This window comes from Tiliqua scincoides, chromosome 16, assembly GCF_035046505.1.
Source record: "Tiliqua scincoides isolate rTilSci1 chromosome 16, rTilSci1.hap2, whole genome shotgun sequence".
Lineage (NCBI taxonomy): Eukaryota > Metazoa > Chordata > Lepidosauria > Squamata > Scincidae > Tiliqua > Tiliqua scincoides.
Window position 1 is genome coordinate 5665401 of NC_089836.1, and position 20541 is coordinate 5685941.

Below are 20541 nucleotides of genomic sequence, written 5' to 3' on the forward strand. Positions count from 1 at the left end.
GGGCTGGCCGAAGCCAAACTTTTTACCCAGTGATGTCACAGCTCTCAGCAGTCCAGAGAAATCTGGCGTGTAGGAGGCTCCCTCCCTGGACTTTGTCAGAGAGCTACAGCAGCACTGGAAAACTGCACATGACTGGGGAAGACAGCAACACGTTGGATGGTTTTTGTGGCTGTTGCTCGGGGCAGAATGCAGTGCTGTGTCTTGACTTACGTAATAGGCGGCTCCTTCCCCCGCCCCTGGATTGCTTTTTCTCGGTTGCATCTAAATAACTGAGAGTCATTCTTTCTAATGGTGTGTGTTGCTTGGCATTCGAATAATGGGGCTTGAAGTTGCTGGTTTAAGCAGGCTCGCTTTTTATTAGAGAGCACTGTGACTTGGACCTGGCTGAATGTGCCCCCGTGTTCTTTCTTTCGCACACATACCCACAAGGCACCTTACTCATGGAAACATCCCCCCTATACATACCATAAGGCTGATAAGTATAACATTTTGCTTCTGTCTCTTTCTCAGTTTCCTTATTGTGCAAGCTCCTCTTCCAAGGGAGAGCAAGCAAACAAATATGTTGCAACACACTTCTGTTGTTTGGACCTTCCAAAGTCATGAAGATGCAATTATTACCAGCTGAGTTTAGGTTTATGTGTCTCTCTTAACAAGTCTGGTTGACAAATGGGGCAGACTTGTTTCCTGACAGGCAGAGGCAAGAGTCAGTCGGGTTTTCAGTTTCTAACAGCTGACCAAAGCATCTCTGAGAGAGAGGCACACAGATAACACTACAAGGCAATTCACTCTGGACAATTAGGACACGGCAGTGCTTACGGTCCCTTACAATGGCATGTTTCTACTGCAGCAGCTACATTTTCTAATGTTAGTTGTGGAGTGCATATATGCTAGGTTTGTGTGTCTGTCTGTCTGTCTGTCTTCGGGGATGCATCCCAAGAACAGCTGTCCCGGGTGGAGTCTCTGATTGGTGCCCCACTACCAGGCTAGTTACCAGGAAAGAAAATTTATCTTTTAAGAGGAGCCCTTGTAGTTCTCTACGGTGTCTGAAGAGCATCAAGACTGCTTCTGCCTGGGCAGAAGGCTTTTGCTGCCTCCTTAAAACAGAACCCTCCCTTCCTAGCTGAACCACTTTGGTCCTTGCAGTTTGCAGGCTGAGCAACAACTGGAGGCTTTGTTACAAGTGGCAACAAATTGTTTGAAGTGCCCCCTTTCCATATATAATTTCTTTCCAGTTTAACCTTTTCCACATCTAGGCACAGTAACCGTCAACTGGCAAGTTGTTTGGCAGTGAGTTGTGATGTCTTTTGGTTGCAGGTTCAGCAGAATATCGGGGTAGTTTGGGGTGTGAGTGGGAAAGAGAGAACTGCAACTTGTAACAAGCTTCAAAGGCCCATAGAAACCATTGGGTGAAAAGCTTCAACCAAGTACAATATATTCTCAACATGACAGTACAGTATTCCAGGCAATTGTCATGCATAATCTCAGTACTCTTCACAACAGCCTCACTAGATGGGTTTGGTGGTTCTTGTATTTCAAATAGGGAGCTGAGAGAGCAGCTTGCCAAAGACATCCTAGTGAGTTCATGGCAAAGTCAAGGGTTGAACTGGGGGCTTTCGAATTCATTCCTCAGTTTCTTGGCTGTGATGCTGCAGCAGTGTTCTATATATGCTTATTTTTAGACAACTATGTGTAACTAGAATTGGGATAAGGAAAGGTGTTGGAAGTGGCCGACAAGTGGCTGGGTCCCTTTGGGGAGAAGGGCGGGATAGAAATAAAGTTTATTATTATTATTTATTATTATTGTTTTGCCCTACCTGGTGAACAGTGTACTGCCACTTTTTGTCTAAGGAAAACACTAAGTTTTCTGGAGTTCAGGCAGCTGTTTTGAAGCAGAATTTCACCTAAACTGATGAAGTAAACGTCAGTGTAGTTGCTTCACAGATTAAAACATACTAACTAATCTCAATTTTGTGTTTATATGAAACATTCCTTTGACATAGCCTAATATCTAGTACGTAGATGGTATGTTAGTAGCTAAGAAATTGAATGTCTGAAGTCCCTCTGGTGCAGGAAAAGAGTGGATATAGGGCTAAACTAGACATGACTTTAAACACATCAAGTGCCCTTGTGTGGTTTTTCTTAGATAACGGATGGGGGATAGATCAGGGTGGGGGGGAGAGTGATTTAACCCTTGCTGCAGTCCTGATCCAAACTGAGCATCACTGCAGCTGCTCTTTGTACCAGGAGGGAAGCTGAAACAAGGAGTCGTGGGCACCCTCAGGCCAGATTAGACCATGTCAGGATAAAAGGATAAATCTTTCCACTGTGGTCCCAGTGTGGACTGGACCCCCTTGCAGCTTCTGTTTACCAAAGAAGTAAACTAACATGCAAAATTGAACAGATTTCGTATTGTGTCAAACAGATTTAAAGTAGCATCGATGTTTTGTGTTCATCTGATTCCTTGACAATCGTGTGTGTGTGTTAACAGAATTCAGGCGCTGTTAGGAATGTGGTTCTATGACTGAGAACCACAGAAGAAGACCGGAACCTATCCTAATGTAAAAGCCCCGCCATCCGATGTTTGTTGATTCTGTCCAACTTACACTTATACAAATGTGTAGTTTGTATGCTAATGATACATGCAGAAGGTTAAAAGCACATGCCATTAGGAGTGCAGCTCATAATCTCTCAGTCGTTTTTCTTCTCATCTAGATACGCCTGGAAGGGGCAGGCGGGCACAGAATTTTCTAGAAAAAAGTCTTCCGTATTGGTTATAATGTTGGTTAGAGTGTGGTATGCTGATGGGTTGATCTATTTAGGAGGGAACCACAAAATGGCTCTTTAGAAGAAGTTCCTTTCCTCTGTGAATTGTTTCAGAGTCAGGCCATTGAACTGAACTGGGCTCTTTTTTTTCCTTTTTCTCCTTATTTTGCATGAATACATAGCGGTGACTCAGCTTTATGTTGTTATATCTTCCACTCCTGAGGCTTAAATTAGAGGCTTGTTTGGGGAGAAGGTCAGCTTTGTCTGTGCAAGTGGCAAGGGTGGAATGGGGAGGTAGTTGTAACCTTTCACATCTACAGAGCAGTCATGCCATAGAAGTATTCAGTAGCATGTGGGAAGTCAATTCTAAAGCCAGAATCTTAATTTTAAATCCCATGCTGTTTTGTCTTTTCTTTTTCTACCCCCCACCCCACTACTGCTTGTTCCCACCAACACCCACTGCAGGATAGTTGATAAAAATTAACTGGGAATGCTGGGGTTATCTCTCTTGAGCTTCCATGTCTACATAAACTTGCAGAAGCAGAATTAACAAACCTCTAGTTAGTTGATGTGGCACACGAATTTCCATTACTGAAACAGGCACTCAGGTTTCTTTCCTGGGTGCTTTTAAACACATCAGGAGAGATTTCAGCCTAAGATATCTTCTTCTTTGGAATCCAGTCTTGATGTCTTCAAAGGATCTTTTTCTTTATTCCTTGGTTGTTATGGAGGAACTTTTCACATGGATTAAGTTACTGTCTTTCCAAGATTGCAAAGTGAAAGAATTCCCTGTGCTGATGCTTCATTCTTAGATTGTTCAACTTTTAACCACCACTTGAGGTCTGATCATCTGTTGGATATTCCTTTCCACAGAAGATGCGAAATGGGTGTGTGCTTTAGTTGCTAACACTGTTCTTGCAATGGATAGATTAATTGCAGTTGGGTACTATTTCTCCTTGCATCGAGGACTGGCAAATTTGTAAAGAAGTTATTAAGCTTTAAAAAATTAGAAACCATTTCCCAATACTATCCTTAATTTTTTTTTTTTTATGGTAGCCTTGGAAAATTGTATGTTTAAAAAGCAAATCTAATCTTGCAAGCATCAGCATTCATATAAATATATGGTTGCTTGGGGCACCTTAAAATTTTTACTCTGATGCTTGGGATCATAATACCGTGACTAGCCCACAAACGTTCTCCATGTTATAAATGTGCAGCACCAAAATATGTGAATCTTGAGGTAGAATTGCACGCAGAGCTGCAAATAACCACTTCCTCACTTTCAGGTGTTCCTGCTTAAGTAACTTTCTTTTAAATGGTGTTTGCCAAGGTAATTATAGTTTATCTTTCATTCATGGTGCCCTCATGTGCTTTCATGCTACAAATTATGCGTGTTAACGCTATTATAATCGGTTGAACAAATCATGTGGAGGTCATTGCAAGATCAGAGGACCTCAAAGACAGGAATCACATTTCCTTCCCTCCTTGCTTTTTTCAGTTGGCAATCACCCACTGTGCTTTCCTTCTCAAGTGGAGCTTGGTTTGTTTTAATTGGCTTCTCCTATCACGGATTATGCCAATGTGACTCTGTTTTCAAAGAGTTCAATTAACTCCAGGTTGGTTTCTGTATATACTTGATCTTGGTTTCAAAATAATCGGTACAGTTCCATCCCCTTCGTAGCCTTCTGTGAGGGCCTCCCTACCTAAAGATACTGGCTTGCAATTTGGGATTTAAGGCCCCAAACCCAAAAGCTGGAGGCATGTTCTGATGTTTCAGGCCCTCCACTGACCAGTGAGCCAGGGGGTCAGAGCAACTGTTCATGCAGCTGGAGTTGGGAGGCAGGATTTCAACAGCCATCTGTGGAGATCCCTGGGATGAGCACCGAGTCATGGATTCTAACCCTCCACTGTTTGCACAACTGTCTATCCTACAGCATATTTCCTGTCAAGTTTTAGACAGTTCAAAACAGTTCAAAACAAAAATCCATTGTGTCTCCCATATGCAGCTTTCCAGTACTGAAAATATGCACTTTGGCTTGCTGAAGCATGACTGGACACTACGTTCTGTGCTAGAAGAGAAATTTGCTGGCATTCTAAATTGTAATAAGATTGATAGGAGTTTGAGGATTAGTGTAAAAAATGCAAGGCACATGTATTTATCATGCGTTCTTAGTTTTTGCTCTGAGTGCTTTTATCTGCACCTTGGCCTATGACTTACAATTCAGGAAGAAAAAAAATCAGACCAATGCAACTGTAGGGCTTTGCTTTGTGACCCTAAGTGCGTTGTCACGACCTGATGGGAAGTTTATCCATGCGTTTTTTTCCCCCCTGGCATTACCAAGTGGGGGATAAATAATACTATGAAAATCTCTGTGGCCCAGTGAATAGAAGACTAGCAAGATTCAGGACAGAGAATTCTTCTAAGAACCTAAGAGTGGCTGTGTTGCACTTTTTGTGGTACACAATGAGTCCAGCATTCTGTATCCGCCAGCATTTGCCCCAAAGCCTCTGAGAAACTCCCAAGCCAGGACCCGATCAGGCAGGTCAGCTCTTGTATTTGTCTGCAACATTTGGTGGTCAAAGGTGTGCTGCCTCTGACAAATGGATTTTGTATTCTGCCTGTCACATCTATTTGGTCTTGTCTGTAGCAATCTACTCTGAATTTATCTGCTCATTTTCAAAAGCAACCCATGTCACAGCCAAAGCCTGAGCTTCCCAGTGCCCAGAGGAGCAGCGTTCAGTGCTTGCTGGCAGACACCACCAGCTCCTCAAGGGAAGCAGACATGCCCACAGGGACAGTGCTGAAACCCACTGGTAATCTTGCCTTTTCTTTGCTTTTCCCAGTACCATATTGGGTGTGGAGTCACTAGAACCATATACTGGGATTTGTTATAATGCCATTATTTTTATTTCAACTTTTATTTTAAACGCCTTGCCTACTGAATGTGCCTTTTTACTGAAGCAAGCTGAGCTACGTTTCTAAGGAGCCGTTTGATATATTTTTGTAAGGTACTGGGAACAGGAGGTTGTCTCCAACCGGAGCTTGCAACAGCCAAACTCCAGCGCCTCCCTCCTGCACCACAAAGCCACCCTCTGAGTCAACCCCAGAGCCACAGCTCATTACGACTCACCTGCGTGTTCCACATTGCAGTGTAACACAGGCTCCACTTCAGTGTGCAGTGAACAGGACTGGGGCAAGTTGAATAATCAGCAGTTTTCCTGTGCAACACTGTGTGCTTCTCCACAAAAAACCATTGGTTTTGGCAGTGGAAAAGTCCATCAAAGATCCATAGCTACCAAAAACCAAGCTCACGTCTCAGTGCATGTGAGCAAATGTTTGGAAACCGTATTTAACATCAGCGGGTGCTAGCTGCAGATATTATGGAAAGAATTTGCCATGACCAGAAAGCATTTTTTAAAGCAAATAACCCATCATTTTAGTTTGCTGTTATGGAATCATGCTGTTTCATCTGCCCAGAATTCTCCTGCTCTTCAACTGACTGGTAGATGTGCGACAGTGATATGTGAGAGTGTCTAAACCAGTGGTCTTAAACTTTTTTGCTTTTAAGTGGCACAAGCCAAAGGTGGTCATTTAAGAAAAGCAAATGAGGAATGGAAACAGATCCTCTTAATTTGGCGAACTGGCATTTCCACAAATGCTTTTAATTTTCTTACGGTCATGTTACATGAGCATTATTTTATGTAACTCCCTTTAACAGCAGCAAAACTTTTGTGTTGCGAAGCATGTCAGTGGGTTGGGGGATCTTGCTGAAGGTTTTATATTAGGGGGGGGAAGCATGTCTGAAGAGAAGACAATGCTCATATTGACCAGTGTAGTGAATTCTAGGACTGAACCGTTAGTAGTGCTAAAAATCTGCAGCCAAACTGTATGTCATGAAGTTTGGTGTCTCGAGCTGCAGATTCATCACCTAAAATGATCAAGAAATGTTTTGTTTTGGACTAGGCTGAAACCCTTTTGTCATAGGTTCTTCTAAACATTCTTTCACAAACTGCAGATCTCTGCATGGTGTTGCTTATTTCTCCAAACCCTACAGTTTCTTTCCCATTTTCAGTTTCACTTTAGAGCTTTCCACTGACTTGTGTAGTTTTTCTAATATATATATAGTGTGTGTCTAATTGCCTGCCTTTCTTGACAAACTGCATCTTGCCTGGAAGCAGCAATGCAAGATAAAAGTTACCCATTCTTAACAAAGATTTTGTTCTTGTGTTCAAAATTCATTGACAATGAGTGGTTAGGAAAAAGATCTGTCATTGAAGGGAACATTTTAAAGTTGACAAAAGAAGTTTGGAAAGGAGGCCACAAAGTTCGCTTTCTAAAAATAGACAACTCTTATCTCTCCCCTTATACGGCTCCTCTAATGACTACTTGTCTCTCCTCCAAAAGCACCTTCTGATCTTGTATCCAAAAAATCTCAACAGCTGAAGTAATTCTATGTATTTATTGGAAATCATGAGCTTAAATATAAAGACCTCATCTCAAGAAATGTTTGCTTTCAGCCCTGTAATTTCCCATGCCTGTATTGTATTTCTAATTCAGTGGTAGCCAAAGACTGCAGCAGGGCAAACCCCCCTTGGAAAGAGCTGCATAAGGACTCATGAGCAAAGAGGTAGTTTAACACTGGTTTCACTGTCATGGCTTCCAGTGTGGAACCCTCAGTTCTTGTGATGAGGATTATGTCGGTGATCTCTCACATCCCTTACAGAAATACTGCTCCCATGGTTTTTCTGTGGGGATTCCGTAACAGATGAAATAATTTAAAATGGTTACTTCAGATATGCCACGCATCTGCTTTGAGGAATGATGTGTGGACTTTTTGTGATGTTTTGAGATGAAACTTTGTGTTGGGTTTTTAAGGGGCACCTTCATAAGCCTTTGAACTTTGGTCCAAGTTACCTTTTATCTTAGTGTTGTAGCCAAGATTCTTAGGAGAACATCATGACTTTTCCATAGTATTCACTGAACTTCACCCCATGCGTATCAGTGGAGTTCTCTGAACCTGATCTGCTTGCGTAAGAACCCTGCCCACTTCATTTTCTCTTGTTGGTATCTCCGGCTTTGTGATTGACACTTCTTCACGAGTGAGCTTCAGGTATTCCTGTGGAACTTGCTAGGAATTTGAGAAGACTTTCTGAATTGAACTGAAGACCCTGGCACGCCATCTGTTAGAGATGTGCATCTTTGCGTGACCCAGGCATCCAGTCAATGAAACAGGTGTCTGGTAATTAAATAGCTCTGCAGCCTATTATTCTCAGGTTACAAAGCTTGTATGTCTCCTGGCTTCTCCATATGTACCTGAAGATCAGCCAGAAAAATAATACAAGGTGATCTTTAGAGAGTGACTCACCCAAGAGCATTCAACAGAAGTGTGTGTGAGTGAGAGAGAGAGAGAGAGAGAGATCTGATTTTTAGGAAGATAAGTAGGTAAAACTAATTACCTGGAAATAAATTATATGATTTCATTGAAAATAATTTCCTTAGATTCAATAACATATTATTTTAAAACATAGAAATGTCTTGTAAGTCTCCAGATTTGCTTTTTTTTCTTATGATTATGTATGCAGTGTGTCTTTTTAACACTGCTGTCTCTTGGTGAGATGGCACATGATCAAAGGAAAAAATCTGGTCGTAATTTCTTCTTTGCACTTTCTTCTGACTGATTTCATTCATTTGACACTGGGGTGGCATTATGTATTACGTGTCACACCTTCTTGTTGGCTTGGCAAAAATCCAACCTCAATTTGCCATTAAAATACCCCAAGCTCTACCAAGACTAACCGGCCTGTCAGTTCATCTCTGCAGAAAAGGTTTCCTGCCTCTTCATTCACAGAAAACTTCATCCAAATTTCTGCAAACCAACAAAACCACAGACTTTTTGGCTCCCTTTTCTGACTCTGAGCTAACCTTTTGAAAATGGTGCCTCTGGTTTTGTAGTCTGCTGACGCAGTGCTTTGGGGGCTTGACCAGTCAATGGGAAATTGATAAGTTGCTCTTTCTTGGTGTCCTGTGTTTGATTTAGTATGTTGCAACATGGCAAATTGATGTGGAAAAGGTTGTAATGAATAAAATCTACTGGAGCCAAAGCATATTTTTGTCTCTTCTGGTTTTCCTATCAAAGCACTGTAATTACCTCTCTCTTGGAAAAAAAAAAGGGGGGGGGGTATTATCAGGCAGTGCCCTGATGCTGGAGTGTTCCATTTATATTTGTTGCAAGACTCAAGAAGCACACTTGCTAATTGCAAACAGTGAGTGCTTCCAGATAATAAACATTTTTTTTTCTTTTTGTAAACAGTACATGAACCTAGTTTGGGTCAGTTGCGCATGACCTCAAGAAAAGAACTAGAGGGGGGAGGTCAAGACCTTCTCATGGTCTCAGAAAGGGAGAGGGACAGTGTGACTGAGAAAGGAAGCGAGACCACCTCACTTGCATCTTCCAACAGGCTGGACTGGCCTTCCTCACCTTCCTCAGAGGCGACAGAACTGTGGTGCACTCATTTACAGGCACACACAGGAGAGGTCAGGCAGGCCAGGGCAGCAGAACAGTGCAGAGGAAAACGGAGCCCGCTGGTAGAGTCCCGTTGCTGAAATAGCCCCCCCCCCCTTTCAAGCAGCCATCCATCCAGGCCTTTCCCCTGCCTATCACTGCTGCTGCTACTCCTTAGTAGAGTTTGTGCAAACAGTAAAAATTGGATTTTTTTGAAAATATAAATAAAATGCAGGTTCCTTGGTGTCGGCACCTGTGCTGTTCTGTAAAGCACTCTACACATTGGTGGCACTGCATGAACAGTCAAGTTAAAGCAGTGTGATAGCTAGCAGGGTTCCATAGGCAGAGACACGATTGTACGCCTCCAGTGTTGTGCCAAGGGATCAGTCACCCTGCCTCTTGATTTGCACCTGCCAGCTGGATGGAAAAGAGAGTGCCTCTGCGTGTCTGTCTCTCAGCATTGTGTCATGATCGCCACCTCTTCCCACCTGTGGTTATGAGAAATGATGTGGGACTCTGACACTTTTCATTTGACAAAGCAAACCCTGAGAGTACAGACGCTAATTACAGTGGAATTGTGTAGTTACATAAGCTGGGTTGTACTGAAGCAGGATTTTATGCCACGCCCGTGCCCTGCTAACCGCTACGTTCCCCTCCTTTCCGAAGTGTTTGTCTTTTGCTTATGGTTGTTATGGGGATAGTGTGAATTCTTTTCTGATTGATACCCCTGGGGACTAACTGCCTTCATGAGAATTTCTAGCTCCAGGGGAGAAATGGTTACTGGGGGTGTGTGTGCTTGAGCAGTGACACAATTAAGGCTGCAACTGGCAGTAAACGTTATCAGTGTTCAGAGAGGGGGCCGTTTGGGGAGCAGATAGGCAGGTCAATGGACTCCCCCCTCCACACGCACAGAGGTAACGATCAAGGGTTGGTATTAGAGACATCTTGAGTCTTTGCTGGAGTACAGCACAACAGTGGTGGGAAGCAGAACCTCACCTTTTCTGGCTGCTGTTACTGACAGAGCTCTGGTTCTTGCGGGAAGCAAGAATTAGACTCTTGACTGATATTCGACTGCTTGTGAGGTGGAAGAGGGAGAGGGATGCTTTGATCAGCCTGTAGGAGCAGTGCAATATCTAACTCTTCCATCATTCAATACGTGCTGTGCTGGAAGCCTAAGAGAGACTGTGGGCATGCTACTCCCTTGATGTTGTCCCGGAGAGCTACAACCCCTGAACTAAGCTTGGACTCTGCGACTGTCCTGGAATCAGTGAAGTTTGCTTCCTGTCGAACAGACTTTAAACAGGCTTTAAAAATACATGTGAAGTCTGGCGGCTGTAGTCTTTCACTAATAATAACTGAACCAACACACATCATTGTCATATGTGGTCAGAGGGACTCTTGTTTAGATACACTATATTGCGGTGGACCTGTGATGTAAGATGGCAGGAAGAGACTGGAAAATCTGCTGTTGTCATACTTGAGCCGTTGGCTTGTAAGTGGCATCGGCCCATTTCAACTAGGACTGTTTTCACCACTGGTCGGCCAGATGCTTTGGGGACGGCTATAAAAACACCCATCCCCTGATACCTGTCCTCAGCACCTGGTAATCAGGGGTATTCTGCCTCTGGATTTAGAGGTTCCATTTTTGCTCTTTTAACTAATAGCCATTGATAGGCCTTCATGAATTTGTCAAATCCTCATTTAAAACTAGAAGCAGGGGATTCCATACGTTAATTTTATTTTGTGTTAAGAAACTGACCACCTTGTTCTTTTGCAGCTCTATAACATATTTGTGAATAAATTCACACAGCACACTGTTAAGTTCTAGGAGCGTTTCTTGTCTCAAACTCAGAGCTCCAAGCACCGGCCGACAAAATCTACAAACCTTTCCAATGCGCTTCCTTATACTTCAGTCTGTTTGAAACGTGTGGGCTGCAGGGCTAACCCCGATTAAACTGATACAACTGTTTGCATTGAAGTGACCTCCAGTGGTTTTCATACTGTTCTCACTTATGATGTTATGTGCAGAATTGGGGGAGTGTCCAATAAGTGGCCCTACTGAATGTTCCCGAACACTGTTTTCTGCAAGTGAAGTCTTGTTGAGGCTCACGTTGGCAGGGGGGACACACGAATCTGAGTGAGCAGGACTGTGCTGTTTCTGTCCTGTCCTTGGCGGAGCAACTCCCTCCTCCTTCACAGCTGCTGCTGCTGCTGCTTTGAGCTTTTTAAAGCCAATGGATCTGCCTCTCCACTTCTTGAATCAATTTCCAGTGGCATGGCTTGAAGGGGTGGATTGTCCTGAGTATACGTGTGTTCCTAGTCCCAGCCCCACAGCAGCCTGCCGATCATTGACTGTTCGATGGGAGGGATGAAGAGCTGGAGTCTCTGTGAATTCCTTTTCTTTCTCAGGCACTTAGCTATGCGGGGGAAGATGGTGACTGTCCTGGTGTACCCTTCCTGCTGAGGGTTGCATTTCCCACAAATTCCCTTGTTCAATTTAGCAGCCGCAGACTCCCTTCTGCCAAGCTAGTTCCGCCCACCCGTGCCATTACTCCCTGCCGATTAATTGAATTGCAGGGTGTCGTGCTTCCTTCCCCCAGGTGATTATTTACCGAGAGTTTATAGGCGCTAATGAATGCTGGTTGACTGGCTGCATCTCCCCCAGCCAGGAGTCTGGCTTCGGTAACAATGGAGAAGTATTTGTGTCGATGGAAAATATTTTTGCCTATGGAAGCAGCTGCCCATGAGCTCAGTCTCTGGAAAGCATCCTGATGGCTTCTCATCGTATAGAGCTTCCCCTCCCACCCCTCCTCTTCCTTGCACAGTAGCCTACTTCAGCGCCAGGAGTTTAGAAAATGAACCCTTGGAGTGCTTTCTTTGGCGCCCCAGCCTCCTTGGTTTTGCCTCTTGCAAAAGACACATGTCGGGCGGCCCTGTCCTTTCTCTGGAATGCGGGATTGTTGGGAAAGAGGCAGGCTGCATTTCAGGACATTATCTTTCCACGAAATAAGCATTCTGAGCGCCACAAATCCCCACGGGGCAGGCATTCTGATGGGAAGAACGCAGCAGCCCACTTCATCAAGTATCTCATTGTTTCAGTTCAGCAGAACTCCTGATGTGCTTTGTCAGCCTTCCTGATTTCAAGGGGCTTTCTCCCTCCTCTTAAGCTTCTAGGTGTAGGGGTTTGCATTACAGGCTGTTCGCTGCAGTGACATTGGATATTATAAGGCTTGCTGCCGTGGAGGAGGGAGGCGTCTAGGGCAGCTGCACTGCTGGCATGAAAGGCAGAGGACCATGCCACCGACAGGACCTTCATATTGGCACATGCATGCCATAGAAGCAGATGTTTTAGCCAACCCGACCACACTTTTATAGTCTGTACACTGAGAAAGTGGCTTGGCCAAGGCTTCCCAGCTAAGCTTCCTAGCTAAGTAGATAGGTAAGTAATAGACAGTAGAGTTCAAGGTTCTATGCAACCAACCAAGATGGGGGGGGAGGGGAAAGATGCATTTACGTAGTCCAGGTCAGGCAGACTGTTGTGTTCCCAAATATGGCTGTCCAAAGGGCTGGAGAAGGAGGCATGGCAAGGAGATTTACGTGGCTACTGTTAGTGACAAGTTGCTGAATCCAAGGAACTAAACCTGAAGCAACTATTTAAACCATTGCTGTCCAATGTTGCATACACACAACAGGGGTCCAAAGTGGGTTGGACAGAAATGGGTTAATGTCCTGCCAGTCAGCTCCTGTGTTTTCTTCAAATTACCTGGTAGGGCTGGGCTGACAAATTGCAGTCCCTTATCTGACCATCACTCTGGTAATGTTGCTGGGCAGCAAGTGTCAGAGCAATCACTCCCTCTACCTAAGAGCTGTCTTGGTGATGCAGGAAAGAAGGCATTCCAGCCTTGGTGTTAGAGCTCCTGGTTCAAGACCCTACCAGTGTCTTACAATTCCTCTGCTGCATTTGGTTTGCCTGTAGACTGTTAGTTGCTGTTTCTGGAAACCTCACCCAACACCTGTGAATCCAGCAAAGTTATGGTCTTTTGCCGTATGCTTCTGTTATCCTTCCTTAGGGCTGCTTTACATATTACCTGAACAGGGCAGTTGCTGCTGCCAGCGTTGTTCCTCCTGTGATGATCCTGCAGAAATGTGCCAGGCTTCCTCTTACACTTAGGTCAGCTGTATCCCCACCTTTCAGCATGGCATAAGCCTGCCAGTGCTGCCCATCTATGTGTGGGGGAACTTGTCTGGTGTGCTCCCTGGGGCATTTGGTGGGCCGCTGTGAGATACAGGAAGCTGGACTAGATGGGCCTATGGCCTGATCCAGTGGGGCTGTTCTTATGTTCTTAACTACAATTCCCAGGAAGCCTTGCAGGTCTCTTGTTATCTGGTGTGCTCCCTGGGGCATTTGGTGGGCCGCTGTGAGATACAGGAAGCTGGACTAGATGGGCCTATGGCCGGATCCAGTGGGGCTGTTCTTATGTAAAGAAAATAGGAAAATGTGACATTTAAATTTGGGGGTATGAAGATGACCTCATACCACAGGTTAGCATTCCAGCTAACAATTTTCTTCTGCAAAGTGGGCATGGGTGCTTGCAAAGTATTGACTTTTTTTAATGTTTCAGAAACTTTTTGTGACCCGCCAAAAAATGACTTGCAACCCATTGGTGGGTCCTGACCCACACTTTGGGAAACACTGATTTAAAATGTTACACTGCAAGATGAGAAGTGAAACGGCATGCTTAAACAGCAATTTAATCCACAGGTCTGCCTCAGAAGTTCTAAACTGAGTTAAGAAAATGAATACTGTTTTCAATAGAAAGGAGGACAGTTAAGACTGGGCTTTAGTTGGAAGTAAACAGAACTTAACAAAGATGCTAGAGTTCAGCCCAAGTCACTGTTTCCTCAGGTGGGCGGCATGCTGGGAGGAGAAGAAAATGAAAACAGATTCGGAATGGCCTTTGGAAAGCACTTTCTCCTTAGAAAGCCATGTCTGCTTTAAATGTTTTTTCGGCCAGGAACTAAGTAGGCTCGACAAAGTATTTATTTCCGCCCTTTTTTAGCTCTAAATTAATCCAGTAATCTCCAATTAATCCAATAGCCAGTCCATCTATTTTTGTGCAGTTACAAATCTCACACATGTGCAGGCACAGCGTCCTGCTTTTAAAAGAATAAACACATTAGGCAACAGTCCATTCCCTCTCCAGCCCCTTTCCCTGGGGAGAATTACCACAATCACCAAGAATGACAGGAACTGAGGTTCCCCAGTTCCTCTCCATCTGTGCTCCTGTCAGCAATCAGAACCGAGGCGGACAGAGAGGCTCTAGGAAGCTAATGGGAGCCATCCAGCAAAGGAGCTGAAGCTGGTGTGGAGCGAAGGAGGCAGACGTGTTTGGCTGTCTCTGCCAGCCTGCAAGCAGACAGGAGCAGACAAGATACAAATAAGCTCTGGGGATGGATGCAGAAGGGTCTCAGGCAGGCGCTAGAAGAACTTTGCAGGGCCGTGTCTGTGCTTGTCAGATTGGGGGCGCTTGCTGCTGTGTTGTCCACTTCTGCCAAGACTTAGGATGTCTGAACGATCTGTACACCCCCTGGTTCCATGGGTTTGGGAGTGCGTATCTTTAGGTCCCATGTTTAAAACCTGAATGTGACTGTGTGTGGGTATCCCTATCTCATCACATTTGGTATTTTAGTGTTGGCCTCTGGCTGCTGCTGTAGAGTGGCACCTAGTGATAGAATGCTAACATGAACAGTCACAGAAGAAAGGTGCCCATTTGCTCTCCAAAACAACTGCTTCTTCCATTGTCCAGTGTTGCTGAACAGGGCAAACAATTCCAGTGATGTGGGGGGGAAGAAACATCTTTTGTACACACATGCAACAATGAAAACACACAGAGGACTTCACCAGACTGTGTTATGAGCAGCTCTTACCCACGTGGGTTTTTCAGAAATGATCAAAGACACATGTGGAGCCCGGAGGACAAACCCGTATGAACCCTGATTATCTCACCTCACCCTAATGCTGAAGTTTGAGGTCCACATGTGGGAAGAGAGGCTTTGCTGAATGTGAGTGCACAGAACAGAATTTCAAGCCGTGTTTTGGGTTTGGAGAAGTTTACGGCATTTTGCATAGTTTTCCAAAGCTTTTGTGTCTCTGGTGAGCCGCCTGGCTTCGGTTCCCCCTGCTACTTGCGTAATTACATCATTCAGTGCTGTGGACGGCAGTCCAAAGAGTTTGCTGGATGCTAAAGAACACATGAGGACATTTTGTCTGCTGGAAAGAATTTCGTTTTCCAGATGGAATGAATATTTTTTTCGATTAATTTGAAAATTGAAAATATTGGGTTGTACTTCGTTCAGCTATGATTACAACTGAGATAATCTGTTCCATAAAAGTCCTCCAGGTTTATTTTCTGTACACATTTGTGCATTGTGTTATAATAGTATGTTAATCATCAGTTATTGGTGCAAACCTTCCCTGTTTAGTCCCAGCCTGGATTTTCTCACTCCAGATGTGCCCTGTGCAGTTTTTGTGATGGCTTCCCTCTCTTCTGAGGGACTGGGGGGGGGGGGGGGGACACATGAAATCTACATTTTGCTCTCACAGCTGCTGTTCCTGTTATTTCAGTCTCTATCAAGAGAGTTTATGTGATAAAACCACACGAGTGTAGCTTTAGGAGCCAGCTCTTCATTTCTGAAATCTTAGCTTGTTCTTTCCAGGGCAGGGCAAGAAAACATGGAAAAAATGTATTTTAAATCATAAATGCATTCTCTCTCAAAAAAAAAAAAGAGAGAGAGAAGAAAAAGCTATGAAAATTGAAAGTTTCATGTGGAAATCGGACAGTTTTGTTTAATAAGCTACAAGTTTTGTCCTGGTACAAGCTACAAGTTTTTCCTTTCAAGCTCTGCCTGCATGGTAGAATTTGCCTGACTTGTGTCCCGCGATGGGCAGAGCCAAGGGAAAAGCTCTGCATTTGTCACAGGCCGGCTTCAGAAAGTTCTTGCATATTTCCCTTCTTTTAGATGTGTTCTTCATCAGCTAATTTTGCCACATTTTAGCAAGGGGGTGGGCCATGCACAGTTTCAGGGCATGTTAATGATCTCTGCAGCTAGACCTTTATGCCGTCTTTGGGGCTGAGGCTCCATTTCCCTGCCTTAGCTTTTCAGCTGCTGCAGTTTTACTAATAGCCAGATAGGGCATGTTACTTGGTGAGTCCCAGGTTGCATAATAGCCAGGCCAGGTGCCTCACAGGAGGTTGCTGAGGCTGCCGAGTGGGGAAAAGTGAGTAATTCTAGAAGGATCCAGGAGATCTGTATGGTAACTGCACCAGCTCTCATTGCTGTGAATGAAAACAGCTGAGGACACGTTGTTGAGCAGACCCTTCAGTTCAGCACATGTTATGGGAAAAATGTTGGAGGGGTTGATGATGTAATCAAACATGCTCTCGCTCTTGCTCGCTCTCACCCACCCATGCGCACACACATATTCACTCTCTCTCGCTTGCTTGCTCTCTCTCTCCCTCTCTCTCCTCAGCTTCCACAGGCTCCCACTTCCAACCTTGCCATTTATAGCCCAACTCTCTGCAGACTGTCCAACCAGCCACAAAGGCCACCTGCTCACAGACACTGGTGCCCTCAACTGATCTTGGTTTTAAAATGACTCTGTCACACTCCTTGAACTTAGCTAGAGAATTGAGAGACACTTCTCTCTCCTCCTTCTTTCCAGTATGGCTGGGCAAGGAAATTAGAGGTGCTTTAGTGGAACATTCAGTTCCAGAAGTTCTTTACAACTCTTTGTGGAAGCTGTTCTAACAGGATTTTTTTCCCTAAAGATGCAACCAAAAAGTTTTCTCAAGTGCTTCCAGTGCTGCTAATTCATCCATTTAGAAACCATGCCATTAGATTATAGTCTCTTACTTTATAAAACATAGGCTGCCATCTCATACGCACTTACCTGGGAATAAGTGCTATAGAAGTCAGGCTAAATTCAGCGTAGGTGTGTATAGGATTGTGCTAAGAATATAAGAACAGCCCCACTGGATCAGGCCATAGGCCCATCTAGTCCAGCTTCCTGTATCTCACAGCAGCCCACCCAATGCCCCAGGGAGCACACCAGATAACAAGAGACCTGCAAGGCTTCCTGGGAATTGTAGTTAAGAACATAAGAACAGCCCCGCTGGATCAGGCCAGAGGCCCATCTAGTCCAGCTTCCTGTATCTCACAGCGGCCCACCCAATGCCCCAGGGAGCACACCAGATAACAAGAGACCTGCAAGGCTTCCTGGGAATTGTAGTTAAGAACATAAGAACAGCCCCTCTGGGTCAGGCCATAGGCCCATCTAGTCCAGCTTCCTGTATCTCACAGCGGCCCACCAAATGCCCCAGGGAGCACACCAGATAACAAGAGACCTACATCCTGGTGCCCTCCCTTGCATCTGGCATTCTGACATAGCCCATTTCTAAAATCAGGAGGTTGCACATACACATTATGGCTTGTAACCCGTAATGGATTTTTCATCCAGAAACTTGTCCAATTCCCTTTTAAAGGCGTCCAGGCCAGACACCTGATAATGTAGTTTTAAAAAATAAAGTTCAGTCCCAGTATATAGTCAAGGAAATCATCAGCAATTTTTTCAAAACACATCAGAACTGTTGCGGGTGTTATGAGAAAAGATACATGCTAGAAAAATTACTCAGCCTGGAGTGAGTCTTGACCTGTTAGCAATGCTGTTAGGATATACCTTTTAGGCTGACATAGCCAGATGCGGGTGGGAGAGCTTTGTTCCAAAGGCAGGGCACAAAGCTTAATGGAAACTCTATTTTTATCTAGTTGGGTGGGTGCTCGAGTGATCTCTCCCAAATGAAAGCAAGGTTGAAAGAATGGCTTGGCTTGCACAGATTCTTTCCACAAACGCAGTGTAGGAAAATCTCTCCTTATTTAGTGGTTTCATCTCCTTGAATTTTTCCCCTTTTTATATATTATATTAGAAATATGTGTATCCTGTCTTTCCACCAAAATTATTGACGTTCCTTATGTAAAAATCACAGAAAACTTCAACTGACAGTTTTTTTAATGTTCAGTAAACACCATCACCTAGTCTAAGCAATATACTAAGGAAGCCAGTCCCAGAAGGAATAAAGATCAGCAACATTGATGAAGAAGTTGGGAGATGGGCAGCCCAATCCTAACCTGCACTGGAACAGGCAGACTAACTGGTCTGCACTGTGCCTAGCACAGGAGGAGGTGGCTGTGACCCAGCTTGGAGTAAGGAGTTATGTATACCCTTACCCCGTGTGGCACACCAGCCACCCCTATGGGGCTACTCAGATCTGCGCCAGCAAATCCAAGCATTCTGATGTAATGCCAGTCTGCTTCTCCTGATTTATCTTACATTTTGGGTCTATAGGAAAACAAAACAAAAACAAAACATGCTTGCCCAGACAGGGTAAAAACCTGGCTTCTAGTCATATATCCGGTTTACGAGCAGGCCTCCAGTGAATAAGCATAAGTAAAAGCCTATCCTGCTCTCTTCCCCTGCCCCCATCATGTTTAGCTTATCTGACGCAAGATCTCACAGGTATGCACACTTCTCCATCTGTTTGTGTGGCGTCTGGCTTTGGGATGTTTCTTGTGATACAAATAACAGGACTCTTGTCGTTCATTTTTGAGCGGGAATCCGCATATGACTAATTCTTTCCCTATAAAACTGTGGCTTCTCTTGTTGAGTCACAAACTTAATAAACGGCTCTGCTGGCACGGAAGGGAAAGAAAATGCAACCTCAGCACAATCATGGACCACTATGTTTGCACCGAGTGAGGTCTGCAAACAGTAAGAGTGAATTGCCGTGCGATGGTTCTGAGAATTAGTGCCAAGAATGAAGTAGCCGTGGTAGTAGTAGGGCTGACTCTGGAGTGAAGATGAATGCAAATTGCCGCGGGGGTTTTATGGCATTGTTTGGAGGACGTGTGTAAATCCCATCATCACTGTTGCTTCACTTTCAGAATGAGAAAGGTGAGAAAAGCACTGTGCAGGAGGAACATGTGGACAGACTGCTTTGCTTTGCTTTATTGGTTTTGGTTCAGTCCTTTCGGACTTGGGCCAGCACAGACATAGCGCTGCCGATCTCTGGACCGTGGTTTGGTAGCTGGCTTTGGGCTCCCCTGCTCCTCCTGTATGAATTCCTCCCTCCTTCCCTCCTGGATTAACCATGCTGTAGCATTGTGTATGCACCAATTGTACTGTTGGTTATTGTGAAGCAAGGTTAATTTTTATCCAGGCTTTCAAAATGGCTTCAAATCCTGGTTAAAAACTGAACCTGGTTAACATCAGTTCAGGTGGAGTGCTTGACAGTATTTCAGGCTCTCAAGGTAAAGGTGGGGGGATTTGTTTTGGAGACAGCGCATGAGTCTGAAGTTCACTTCAACTTAGTTAAGAGTCCCTCTGTTACATCTGCACCAACCTCTGCTGCAAATCAAGAACCTGCTTCCTTTCCCCTTTTCATATCAAACTCCAGTCCCTGAGACGAAAAGGCACATAAGATACTCTGCCACCTAGCAGAAAATGAGACCCACAGGCATGTGAGTGTACCTTGCTTTTAACGAGAGGGTGCATTTGAGAACCAGCTGCAGGGAAGCAAGGGTGGAGAAGGGACTGCCTTCATCTCTCGCTGTGGACTACCTAGAGCTACTCGTAGGCCACGGTGGGAGAAGGAACAGTGGACTCAGTAGTCAAACTGCCCTTTCCAGCAGTGCTCTTGATTTCTGAATCTCATCTTAACCTTCATTTTTGCTTTTGACTGAGTAGATTTTGAGCAGCTCCTGGCGGTTTTGCTCCATTAATTGTAGCTGAATTTATTCCTTTTCGGTTCTAGCCCAACACCTCAACTGCTGCCCAATATAGATTAAAACACTCCTGACTGAACCTCCTCATTTAATTTCAGGGATCTATCTGTTGGATTTAATCTACATCGATTCAGCATATCCAGCTTCAGGCAGTATAATGGAGAACGAACAAAGATCCAATCAAATGAACAATATCCTTCGAATAATTGCCGATTTGCAAGTCTCCTGTAGCTACGGTTGGTAATTTTGCTTTTCATCAGTATTACTGTAATATAGTAAACAAGTAGCAGATGTCTACCTCCCGGAACAGATGAAATCATGGAGCTCTGTGCTACTGCACTGTTTGGCTTCCAGTTTTACTGTGATTTTGGATTTTGAACCTGATAAGGCTATCAGATGGCTACATGTTTGTTTCGCTGGCCCAAGTTAAGTTTGT

General features: G+C 44.5%; 1 protein-coding gene across 7 annotated transcripts in view; it reads left to right on the plus strand.

Annotated features, from left to right (window-relative positions):
- RALGPS1 (Ral GEF with PH domain and SH3 binding motif 1) overlaps window positions 1-20541 on the plus strand; it is a 140937-nt gene that overhangs the window by 78515 nt on the left and 41881 nt on the right. For all 7 annotated transcript variants that reach the window (XR_010793393.1, XM_066610614.1, XM_066610616.1 and 4 more), the window contains exon 10: window positions 20204-20341. Coding sequence is in view for 6 of the 7 variants with exons in the window: in XM_066610614.1 (XP_066466711.1) it covers window positions 20204-20341 (138 nt within the window). In the remaining variant the exon portion in view is untranslated. The remainder of the gene's footprint in view (window positions 1-20203; window positions 20342-20541) is intronic.